This window comes from Mauremys mutica, chromosome 12 (assembly GCF_020497125.1).
Source record: "Mauremys mutica isolate MM-2020 ecotype Southern chromosome 12, ASM2049712v1, whole genome shotgun sequence".
NCBI lineage: Eukaryota > Metazoa > Chordata > Testudines > Geoemydidae > Mauremys > Mauremys mutica.
The window spans coordinates 82,701,827-82,714,628 of record NC_059083.1 but is presented as its reverse complement, the minus strand read 5'-3'; the positions used below and the strand labels follow the sequence as shown (position 1 = coordinate 82,714,628).

At 47.0% G+C, this 12,802-nt stretch overlaps 1 protein-coding gene across 3 annotated transcripts in view; it reads right to left on the bottom strand.

Annotated features, from left to right (window-relative positions):
- Positions 1-12,802, bottom strand: part of ASPSCR1 (ASPSCR1 tether for SLC2A4, UBX domain containing) — an 83,424-nt gene that overhangs the window by 47,741 nt on the left and 22,881 nt on the right. For all 3 annotated transcript variants that reach the window (XM_044982333.1, XM_044982332.1, XM_044982331.1), the window contains exons 5-7: positions 5,399-5,456; positions 4,511-4,584; positions 3,348-3,786 (exon numbers count right to left, since the gene is read on the bottom strand). In XM_044982333.1, the coding sequence (XP_044838268.1) occupies positions 3,348-3,786; positions 4,511-4,584; positions 5,399-5,456 (571 nt within the window). The remainder of the gene's footprint in view (positions 1-3,347; positions 3,787-4,510; positions 4,585-5,398; positions 5,457-12,802) is intronic.

The window sequence follows — 12,802 nt, the reverse complement described above, 5'->3', positions numbered from 1 at the left end:
CAGGAATCCTTCCAGAGTCTGGCTTCTGTTTCTAGGCAGTGAACCCCTCTCAACAATGGGGAGCACCCACAGAGAAACCTGCCAAGGAGGAGATCATGCACACACGCTCCACCCTGTTGAGCTCTCATGAAGCCGGGCTCTCTGAACCTCACCAGACATTTTTCTTGCTACTTCTAAGATTTTATTTGTTTAATTTCTTGACTGGGTCAGGTCTGAGGACAAAGGTAAAACTCAAACCTCAAGGATTTCATAGCAGGAGGCATTCAAAAGGAAAGAACAAAGAAGGGGATTCTGTAAAGGGTTAAAAAAAGCCAGCCCCTGGGTTTGGGAAATAACCCCTGAGAGACTATCATTCCCAGCTTCTGGAGAGTGGACCCAATGGCAGCAGGGGAAGTCTTTATCAAATTGTGACCTCCATTTTGTCTTGTAATCTCCATTTTCTATTAGGACCTCCATTTTGTATTATGTGCTGAACACATTTAACTTTGCCCAAGGCAAGGTTATTGAATTACATTCCAGCTAGCCTCCCTCCCCAAGAAAGGTTTTTGACACTGATGGAATGTGCCCCTCTTCACACGCTACACACTGTTGTAATCATAGAATCATAGAATATCAAGGTTGAAAGGGACCTCAGGAGGTCATCTAGTCCAACCCCCTGCTCAAAGCAGGACCAATCCCCAGTCAGATTTTTACCCCAGTTCCCTAAATGGACCCCTCAAGGATTGAACTCACAACCTTGGGTTTAGCAGGCCAATGCTCAAACCATTGAGCTATCCGTCCCCTCTTTGTACAAAATATGCCTTGTAAAGTATCATTTGAAAATTAATAACTTGCTGGTTAATAATATCATGGTGAAATGTATGTAGCAACCTTGTGTGTCAAGTTATGAAATCCCCCCATGGTGATGTTAAAGGCACATGTTCAAAATCATGTAGCCCCCATTAGATATAACTGGTCAACCAGGCCTGTCTTAAACAAAGGGAGTATGTTTTACCTCAATCCGCATGTAAGTGGTAAACAGAGTCCTCAGACAGCAAGGGGGTGAAGAAAAAAAGAAAATCTGAATTTCAGCATACACGGGTGAGGAAAAAAACTGCAAGACACCTTCTTACACCCGACTCCATGTTTCCTTGCTCTCAGCTGGAAAGAACTTTATCTAGGGGTCACACTCAGAAACATGCATTTCAAAGGGTGACCTAACTATAAAAGTGAGGGGCAAAAACACCCCATATTCTCTCTCCTTGTCTATCTCTCTCTTTTCACCTACAAAGACAAAAGAAACAGCCATTGGACCTTGGGAGTAGATTCTGACATGAAACTTGATCAGCAATGCTACTGAAAACCTGTGGTAAGAATTTCACCTTGAATCAAGTTTAGTTTGTTAAGTTTAGTATTAGGAAGCATTTTCTCTCTCTTTTTCTTGTAACCATTTCTGACTTTAATGCCTTACTACTTCTACCCACTTAAAACCTCTCTCTTTGTAGTGAAATGAACTTGTTTTATTCTTTTATCAAAACTAATCCAGTGCTGTGAACTATGTGGGTAATTCCATTTAAGGTGGCAAGCTGCTGCACCTCGATCCCCTTAGAGGTGCAATGGACCTCATCTATCTGAACTGTCCAGGAGAGGGCTGGATAGTGCAGAACACACGTTTTGAGGGGAAAGTCTGAGGCCAGGAGTGTGCTGGAGTCACCCTACATGTAGTAACCAAGATTGCTGGAAGCCAGAGGGTGGCTTCTGGCTTCGGAGTTGCTGGACAAGTGCTATGGCTTTACAAAGACACTCTTGGTTTTACCTGCAGGCTGCTTGTGAGTGACCCAAGTTGGAAGCTACAATAGCAAAGCATTGTAAGGCACCCAAGTTTGCAGGGCAGTGATGGCAGCCCCCTCATTTGTGTAGACTGCACCCCAAAATGTCAGACACCTCACTGAAGGACCATCACTGAGAAGCCATCAGCTTTGGTCTCTCAACTGCTGGCCCATGAAACAATGGATTTTCTACACATGGGCACCCGCATGGCCTGTAAATAATGCAGTTTGTTTGTCAATATGGGCACATGGCTAAAGGGAGAGAGACTGTATTTGGGTGGGGGGGAATGCTTTTCTATGCAGGGGGCCAAACACTGCGACATGCAAGCAGGACTGGGTGGAAAGAGAAGGCAGAAAGGATTCTGGCCTGCCTGAAACACACAGAAGCTTGAACTCACAGAAGGGGTGAGATCAGACTTGGGAGGAGGCATCTCAAGACTTCTGTTATTTTTCAAAGATCTGTAACTCTCTAGTTCTTTTTAAGAGTAAAGTGACTGTGGTTAAGAAATTTCTTTGCTAAGCCTGTGTTCCTTGCTCTCTTTGCCACGTTACCCCCGAAGGTGTTAAACTAGAAGCCAGAGTCCTAGCTGCTAAGTGGAAATCTGGGGGAGCATATGTAAGCAACTAAGCAACTTGGAGAGAAAGGCGGTACAAGGCACTGGTTTTGAGGACTAGGACAGCTGGATTGGAGAGTTTCATGTCCTAGGGAAGGCTCAGACAAATGGTTTGATCCAGGGGAGTCCTCTCTAGAATCCCTGAACTAGAAACAGCTACTAGACTCTACTCAGACCCCACTGGGTTAGAAGCACATGCAACCCAGGATCTAGGTCCACTAACAACAGATTGGCGTCCACATAGAGAGGCACTGGGATAAGGCTGCGACAGATTTGATAAGGCCATCCATTCTCCCAGGACACCACCCACAGGGGTATATTTCTAATCATGCAGAAGGTAACGGAGCCTCCACAAGTAACAAGCATATCGGGGGGGGGGGGGGGAGAAGAGTACAAGTCTGGCCAATTAAATCCTATCTTTCCTTTGGCAAAACTACAGACTGAGTAGTGGTGGGAAAGCACTCAGTGCCCCATGCCTGGAGGCAGGCATGGCATCTGGCTACTGCACTTAGTGCTGCAGAGTGTTTGTCATGTACTTGGCATGACTGGCACTATAGAAAACAGTTCTTTTTTTAATGCTTCTAACTCAGCCTTGCTGCCTGCATTTGTCCAGGAGACAACACGTTTCAAAACCTAGTCTAACTCCTCTGTCCATTGGACAGAGTGCAAGTTCCTAAATCCCCACCACTCATCTACCTCTGGAACATCACTCAAGCAATCCAAAAAGCAACAACCCCCCAGCAACACATCATCCTTAATATCAGAAGCCACAAGCCCAGTGGCTCAAGTCCTAGGATTACAGGACAGAAAATACTAAAAACGGACACGTTTTCTCTCTCTTGTTAGAAGCCTAATCTCGGGCAAGGGAGGATGAGAGTAAAGCCCCTCTACCCCAGACACTCAAAGAAAGCAAAGCTCCCCTTACCTGCTCTTGCTCCTTTAGCTGTTCTCGGCTGGTCTTAGACTTCTTTGGCTTAGAAGGGCCTCCAGGACTGGAGAGAGATGTTGGCAGCTTTGAAGATAGCATATCTGACACTGGAAAGTCTGCAGCTACAGGGGTCCCCCCCAGACGCTGTCCATCTCCAAAGAAAGGGACAAATGGGGCAGGCACAGGATCTGAGGGAGGCCACAACTCCCCCAAGCTGGCCTGGGATACTTTAATCAAGTCCTGCTTGTCTGTGCAGTTGTTTAAAGAGAAGGCCACATCTCTGGGGTCCAAGTCCTTTAAGAACATGCTTGTGTGAGGTAATGGCATATCTACTGCTCCTTCAGTAGAGACTGGGCTCACTGGCAGCTTGCTAAATGGGGCCGCCATGCCCACAACCTCCTCCTGGCCAGAGGAGCCACATTTCTTCATGACAACCCTGAAAAGGAGACACCACAGAAAGCAGTAAAAGCAAAATCATTGACTGAAATAATTGTCCTTCCTCCCTCTTCCCCCCGAAATGCCCTGGACACAGGGGAGACTGCTGGTCACAAAAGCACAAACCCCCACATGGTGCCTCCATGGGATGACCACAGAAAATAAGTTTTCGTTACTTTGAAGTCAGTTCTAAAGAACCTGAGAATGACCCACTCCCCGGGCGAAAACCCCCCTCCAAGAAACAGCAATAATCATCTGTACAGCCACCAGTACATTGAGCAGGTGGATTGGCTAGTAGACACAGAATAAGACCTCCCACATTCTAGCCAGCAAGAGGCATGGCAGGCCCTGTGAGTTTAATATGCCTGAAATCCAAAGTAGGGAAGATGCAGTCGCAGGTTTTGTCCTTTCCTTAGTCAGAGGGACTTTAGCTTTGAATTGTTTGTTTCACTCAAGAGAAAAAAACAACTCTGCAAAAGCCCCTTTAATCTGCACATCTGGTCAGTGCCAGGATCTGCAGCTGTGGGAAGCACATCTGGGCAGCAGTTTCAGATAAACAGGCAAATACAATAATTACTGAATGCCACGATGTTCATCTCTTTGAACTTTTTTTTTTCATGCATTTTTTGGTACTTGAAACAAAACAAATTTACCACTACAGTGAAAAATTATGAGGGAAGAAGAGGAAAGTGCCCAAACAGGAAGTGCACTTCGCTCCTCCCAACCTGATGATGGCATTGCCTCCAGTCAGACCAAGTGATTTCAGTGTTGTCCTCTCCAGGGCAGCTTTCCCTGCTATCTGCAACAAGAACAGATGCAGAGACTTAGGGCGTGTACTTACCAGAGGAGGCAGCCAAGGAGACTTTGCCCAGAAACAAATGCATAGCAAGGTCAGCACTGTGCCATCTAGTGGACAGCTCACAGGCGCCCCTTCTGCAGGTGGAGCCAAAGCTTCCCACCACAACACCCACCTTCACAGCTCTTACCAAACTTACTCAAATGCTTTGTAGTATTCTTAAGTGTTCTAGCTGCAAAGTTAACTAGACATACATGGCCATAGCTAAGGAGTTCTTTTCAGGGCCAGTTCCACCCCAGAGGTGGGTTTAAAGGCAACACCTCTACACTCTGAAATCAGATTCCATCCATGTCCCTCCCCTCTGACACACTCCCAGAATAAGAAGGATCTGTCCATAGAGTTCAGAAGGAGATGAAGGGGACAGCTGGGGAAGACAGACTCCAAAATACACTCTCACAAAATATTAAACAAAAATAGTAATGCTTGAGAGATCAAAACATGGAGAAAAGAAAATATTTACTGAAGTGAAACCACTGTTGTGACTCTTGAACTTTAAGAGAAGTTGAAAAAAAAAACCCCACAACAGGTCATTGAGAACATTTTATGGGCTCGGAGGCCTGAATGGCTCAGGGTTATGTTCAATAGGGCTTTTTTTCCATACACACACACATCAGGCTTTGAAAAGACCAAAGCTCTTCCACTTCCCCTCAAGAAAGCTGGGAGAGGGAACATTTTCCAGGCTGGAAAGCAGTGTTGGGTTTTCCTTATTTTCAGAAACAGAGAAAGGGAGACATTTGAGAAGAGTTTGCTGACTTACCTCATCTCGCATGTAAATACAGACTGGAGAGAATTCACCGTGCTGCTCCATACACTCCCTGCAAGAAAAAGAAAAGGAAGTGCAACGGTCTGTACGACAACTCAACCTCTCTGAAACCCATGGAGGGGAACAGCACTAGGTAAGATCAGGGAGCCACTTTCTACTCTACTTACACCAGTGTAAATCCAGAATAACTCCATAAAGGTCAATCAGAGCAGAATTTGGCCCAACATGTCCACTATTCCGTCAAATGCAGATCCATGGAGGGTTTTAAAAAAAACAAAGAAAAGCTAATTCCTCATCTGGATTTTGAGATAAAGACAAAGGAATCAGAAAAGTTGATTTTCTTTGTAACTTTGGGCAAGTCAATCTCCCCATCCACCAGTTCCCCATCTCTGAAACTGGCAACAATAATTTTTCATTTTTCCCCACCTTTGTTTAGCTTAGGATATCTATTACAATTTAGATTGTAGTCTCTTTGGAGCAGGGAATGTTTCTTACTATGTACAGCACCTAGCAGAAAGGAGTCACAAATAATAATCAACCTACGGAGGAAAGTGATGCAGCTGGGTCTTGGTACCAGACATATAACATGGACAACAGCATTATTTCATTCATTCTAGAGAGCAAGGACTTGAGGAGGCCATAGAGAAGGCAGCTGCAATAGCCAAGATGAGAGATGAAGACATGGCTAAGAACTTCAGTGAAGCAGGGCATATATCAGCAATGTTGCAGAGCTGGTCACAGGCAGTTTGCAGGCAGAGGAGATTAGGGAAAATAGGGACTTCAGAATCAAGAAAGGAGCACAAGTTTTGGACAGCAGAAAAGCAGCCACAGAAGGTGCTGCTTCTCCTCTCCTCCCAAAAAGAAGCACTTCTTTCTCAGGCCTGGTCTACACTTAAAATGTAGGTCCACATAACTACATCACTCAGGGATGTGAAGAATCCACCCCACTAAGCACTGTAGCTATGCTTACCTAACCCTCAGCGTAAACGCAGCTAGATTGGTGGCAAAATGTTTCCATCACTCGGGGAAGTGATGTTCCTACAATGACAGAAAATTCCCTTCAATCACTGTAGGCTGCATCTACACTACCGAGCTATGCCGGCATAGTTACAGAACTGTAAACTATGCCACGACAGTCCCCCCTGTAGTGTAGACATGGCCTCAGATATTTAGATCTGAAGGGGCGATTTACTCTCAAGTGTACTTCAAGACAGGGAAAGAAGATTGCCAGGAAGGAGGCAGTAAAGGGGTCCACAGGTTTGTATATTTGATAGTCATCGGCACAAAAACAACAGTTATTTACCTTGCAGAAACTAGTTCTCTGAGAAGTTTGTCCAGGTACTGCTAGAGTGCATGTGTCTCGTGTTCAAGGTCAGAACCTTTTGATCAGCAGTGTCTATGGGGGCCATGCCCTGCATATCCTTGTGCTCCACCTTAATATAAGTGCATATAGGGCAGAGCAGCCCCAAAGAGGGGGCTTACTAATCTATTAGAGTTCTTTGAAGGGGTCAACAAACATGTGGACAAGGGGGATACAGTGGATGTAGTGTACTTAGATTTCCAGAAAGCCTTTGACAAGGTCCCTCACTAAAGGCTCCTACGTAAATTAAGCTGTCATGGGATAAAAGGGAAGGTCCTTTCATGGACTGAGAACTGGTTAAAAGACAGGGAACAAAGGGTAGGAATTAATTGTAAATTCTCAGAATGGAGAGGGGTAACTAGTGGTGTTCCCCAAGGGTCAGTCCTCAGACCAATCCTATTCAACTTATTCATAAATGATCTGGAGAAAGGGGTAAACAGTGAGGTGGCAAAGTTTGCAGGTGATATACTAAACTGCTCAAGATAGTTAAGACCAAAGCAGACTGTGAAGAACTTCAAAAAGATCTCACAAAACTAAGTGATTGGGCAACAAAATGGGAAATGAAATTTAATGTGGATAAATGTAAAGTAATGCACATTGGAAAAAATAACCCCAACTATACATACAATACGATGGGGGCTAATCTAGCTACAACGAGTCAGGAAAAAGATCTTGGAGTCATCGTGGATAGTTCTCTGAAGATGTCCACGCAGTATGCAGAGGCGGTCAAAAAAGCAAACAGGATGTTAGGAATCATTAAAAAGGGGATAGAGAATAAGATGGAGAATATATTATTGCCCTTATACAAATTGATGGTACGCCTACATCTCGAATACTGCGTACAGATGTGGTCTCCTCATCTCAAAAAAGATATACTGGCACTAGAAAAGGTTCAGAAAAGGGCAACTAAAATGATTAGGGGTTTGGAGAGGGTCCCATATGAGGAGAGATTAAAGAGGCTAGGACTCTTCAGCTTGGAAAAGAGGAGACTAAGGGGGGGGATATGACAGAGGTATATAAAATCATGAGTGATGTTGAGAAAGTGGATAAAGAAAAGTTATTTACTGATTCCCATAATACAAGAACTAGGGGTCACCAAAAGAAATTAATAGGCAGCAGGTTTAAAACAAATAAAAGGAAGTTCTTCTTCACGCAGCGCACAGTCAACTTGTGGAACTCCTTACCTGAGGAGGTTGTGAAGGCTAGGACTATCACAGCATTTAAAAGGGAACTGGATAAATTCATGGTGGTTAAGTCCATAAATGGCTATTAGCCAGGATGGGTAAGGAACGGTGTTCCTAGCCTCTGTTTGTCAGAGGATGGAGATGGATGGCAGGAGAGAGATCACTTGATCATTGCCTGTTAGGTTCACTCCCTCTGGGGCACCTGGCATTGGCCACTGTCGGTAGACAGGATACTGAGCTAGTCCGACCTTTGGTCTGACCCGGTATGGCCGTTCTTATGTTCTAAAGAGTTCTCAGTTCCCTCACTAATTCAGCATCCCAGCAGAGAGAGACTCTGAAGGAGTGGGGAAGGAGGGTGAGTCATGGGATCAATATGGATAAAACGTCTCTAAGAACTAGTTATTGCTGCCAGATCTCCATTTGAAAAGGTTTGCTGGTATAGCTATACTGTCAAACCTTCCCAGTGCAGACACATCTTATACAGGAAAAAGCATCGTTGCAAGTATTGTTTATACTAGTTCAGTGAGCAAAATAAGCTATACCTGCTCTGCAGATTTCTGGTATAGGAACATTTCGCAGGCAAGCTGCCATGATCCAATTGAGTGTGATCCAATTCCTGATGAAGGTGTCCACTAGCTAACTCATGCAATACTGTAATGCACTGGGTAATCCAGGAGGATAATCTCAGAGGAGAGACTAGTTGGCCCTGCACAGTTTTTCCCAGTGACACAAACAAACAGGAGGATTATCAAGTGGCTTTGTTTTATCCAAGTACCATAGCAGAGCACTGGGAAAATTTATGGTATGCAGTTTGCCTTCCCTAGGTTCAAGTGGGGTTTGGAGAGGAAAACTGAGAAATTGATGGTTTGGGTTTAAATGACAATCCGACACCACCTTAATGAGGAATTTAAGATGAGGTCTCAACACTACTTTATCCCTGTGGACGTACTACTTTGTAAGGAGGACATGCCATTAATGCTTGGATCTCACCAGCCCTTCTAGCTGATGTGACAGCTACCAGAAAGTGTGTTTTCAGGGTGAAATGGTGAAGAAGCACTTTGATAAAGATTTGAAGGGGAGTGCCAGAAGGCCCACCAGAACTAAATATTAAGATCCCAAGAGGTGGGAGATTCCTGAATGGGGGTGGGGAGGATAGGCATAAACCAGCCCTTTTATAACAATGGAATCAGAACACGATGAGTTTGAACAGGAAGGTGGCAAGTTGAAATGGCATCTAACTGGACCCTGACAGAGCTGACAGTGAAGCCCGATAGCTTAAAATGGAGTATGTAATCTAGCATGGGTTAGGACCTTGTTGTGAAGCCCCGATTGAAAAATCTCTGCTAAATCATTCTACAGATCAAAGTGGAAGAGGGCTCCTACTCAATATCAATATTTCTTGGACTTCTGTGGAATAGTCCCCATCTGCTGTGCTCAGCCAGCTAACTTTCAAGCAGTCAGGTGAAGAGACATGGCGTCTGGGTGGAAAATTGTCCCTGATTCTGGGAATGTAAGGATGGAAGATTGAGGCAAGAGATCTGCAGGAGTCTGGGAGCCAGTACTGTTTAGCCCAATAAAGAGCTATAGGTATCACTGTGGCAACAACCTGGCTGATCTTCATTATGACAAGTGCATGAAGGGATGAGGGAAAAGACCTCTAGAGAGGGATGATGAAGGCTAGTGTCACAATTCTGAATCTGAGTCAATGAATTTGTTTAGTTGCCTCAGGTCCAGGATAGGGCACATTTCCCCTTTTCTTTTGGGAGTAAGGAAGTAGCTGAAATAGAAACCCCATCTCTCTGAACTCCTGAGGTGGTGCTTCTCTGGCTCCTACTTGAAATAAAGAACCCACTTCTTCCTCCAATTATCTCCCTGAGATAGGTCCCTCAGAGGGACAAGAGATAGAGAGGAGGCAAGAACTGGAATTCTATGGAGTGGTCTTTGGCAATAATCTCCAGTAACCAATTCTCTGAAATAATCCCAGTTCGTGCCTGAGAAAAATGGGAAAGGTGTTAACTAAAAATGGCAAAGAGAAAGGCAAGCTGTGGTGGAACTAGTATACAGCTTTCAACATGAGCATCAAACCTGCTGTTTGGGAGCTGATGCAAGGTGGACACTGGTAGAAGAGGGGCTCTCTTATGTGAGAAGCAAGACTTCCTCTTAGAAGTGTAGCCATCAGGTGGAAATTCTGTCTGAACTGGCCCTAGGAACGAAATGGTTTACCGCTGGTAACAGGTGTATAGATACTCAGGGATCTCAGGGTGGTCCTTTAGGGTGTGTAATGACTAATCCATATGGGAACTGACAAGATCTGGTCCTTCAAAGTGAAGATCTTCAATCGTAATTTGGATTTCTCTAGGAATCCCTGAGGACAAGTGCCTCCTATACTGAATTCCTGGTGACCATAGGGGGGTGTAGGTGTTTATTTTCTTAATCAGGGGAATCACTAGGGGAAAGTTGTTGGAAAAGGGAAACAGCTCGACTCTGAGAAAAAAGAAAGAAATATATTTGCTGTAGACGTGTTGCTGTCCTCCCCTTGTTAAGAGGGGAGGGTACTGGTGCCAGGGGCTTCTTAGGATTTCTCATTACTGGGGAAACCAGTACCTGTAGCAATGGTACCAACGGCAGTGTCTGGAACTCTAAATCTGTAGCTAGTAATAGATAATAACGTGGCATCATTAGACTCTGGCATTATTACTAGGTCCAGCGCCATGGATATCAGTACTGTAGCCAAGAAGGAACTGTTGCTGGTTCCACCCTCTGGTACTGTGGTTGATTTGGCTTCAGTCAGTGCTGGAGGAGGCAAAAGGTCCACCACAGTGGCCCACACTGAGTGATAAGGCTTGTGGGCCCAAGATTTAGAAAAGTCTCCAGGTTCATGATTCTTTCCTCCTTCTCTAGGGAAGAAGCATGGTGCTCTGAGTCATCCTTGATACTGTCCTCTACCTGCCCTGCCTTGAGGTGGTACCTGTCTTCAGTGTTCAGGTCTCCACTCACATACAGCTTGATCTGAGGGACTGAAGACAGCATGTCAAAGTAGTAGAACTTTTCTTCTCAGGAGTAGCCAAAGGAGCTTTGGGGTAGAATTCCTACTTACTGGGCTGCTGAAGGAATGGGATTTCTGAGAGACTAGTCCCTTTTTTGAATCAGCGGGCTGTCTTTCTGAATCCAATACATCTCTTGCTCCAACAGAAAGCGTTTTAACAGAGCATCTCTGAAGTGGCAGGTTCTGTGGGAGAAGGACCAGCACACCGAACAATGGTCCAGAATACAGGCCTCACCCAAACAAAAAAAAAGGCAACAGTTATGTTCATCCATTAAGGGACTAAAACCATTGAATATAGGCAGGACTTGAAGCACAAGTTTTGAATTCAGCCATTTAGCACTAAGGCACTGATGCACTAAACTGAAGCAAATTAGTCAAAATTGACTAAAATAAAACAAGGAGCTGCCAAAGGCAAGAAAATGTTCCTACCTAACAAGTTCTGAAGAGAGGTTGCTGCATGGCAGCAGGTGGAAGCCATCAAACTCCATCTTGCTGCCATGGGCAGTAAGACCAAATTCACAGGTTATCCCAACCATTAGAGTTGAATTAATTGTAACTCTTCCTGGCAAAGAGTTTTGTAGCTAGAGTTCCATTACTGAGAATGCTCTGGCCCCAGAACCAAGTAGTTTAAATGTAACTCTCTCCAGCTACTGTGTTCCTGTGACACTGCTGTCTTGGAGATACATGAAGGCTAAGACCGACTCGGGGGTAGCTGTGTCAGTCTGTTAAAGGCTTTGATTTTGAGGCTCAGACCCTTTAATTCAGCTCTCAAATGACAGTGAAGTACATGTAATACAGATGTAATGTGCTCAAATCAGCCTTTGTAGTTTAGAAGGCTCCTGCTGTATGCTGGGTCCAGCTCCAGGCAGTGATTTACAATAACCTCACCTGGAGGCAGGGGTGAGCTGCAGACGGTTCGCAACGGTTCGCGCGAACCGTTTGCTAAAATTAGACGCCGGACAGCGAACCGCTTGCTAAAGTTCTCTGTCCGGCATCTAATTTTAGCAAACAGTTCGCGCGAACAGTTGAAAATTCTGCCTCCACCTCCTGCCATGAAGCTCCTCCTTGCTTCTCCTCCCCCACGGCTTCCCGCGAATCAGCTGTTCGCGCGGGAAGCCTGGGAGGGCTGAGAAGCAGGCAGGCTTCCCCGGCCCAGGAAGATGACCCTAAGGTAGGAAACGGGGGCGTGTGCCCCGGCCGGTCCCTGGCCGCGGCCCGTCCCCGTCTCCCCGGCCGCGACCCTGCCCGGCCCGCGTCCCCCACGCCCCCCCACCCCTCCAAAACCCCTCCCGGCCGCCCGGCTCCGGCCGCACCCCCCCACCCCCCTCCGCCCTGCCGTTGCCCCCACCTACCGTCCCCCGGGTACCCCCCCACCCCCCCGCCCCGAGTCCCCGCCCGACCCTCCCTGGCCGCGTCCTCCTCACCCCCCCCCCCCTGTTCCCGGCCCCGCGTTTCGCGGCTGTTCGCGGCCCCCCCCCGACCCCCCCACCCCCCCCGCCCCGGGTCCCCCGCCCGACCCTCACCGGCCTCCCTGGCCGCGTTCCCCCCCCCGCGTTTCCGGCCGCGGCCCTGCCCGGCCCCCCCCCCGGCCCCGGGTCCCCGCCCCGACCCTCCCTGGCCGCGTCCTCCCACCACCCCCCTGTTCCCGGCCTCCGCGTTCGCGGCTGTTTCGCGGCCCTGCCCGGCCCCCCCCCCGTCCCCGGGTCCCCGCCCGACCCTCCCTGGCCGCGTCCTCCCACCCACCCCCTGTTCCCGGCCCCGCGTTCGCGGCTGTGCGCGGCCCCGCCCGCCCCCCCCACCCCCCGGCC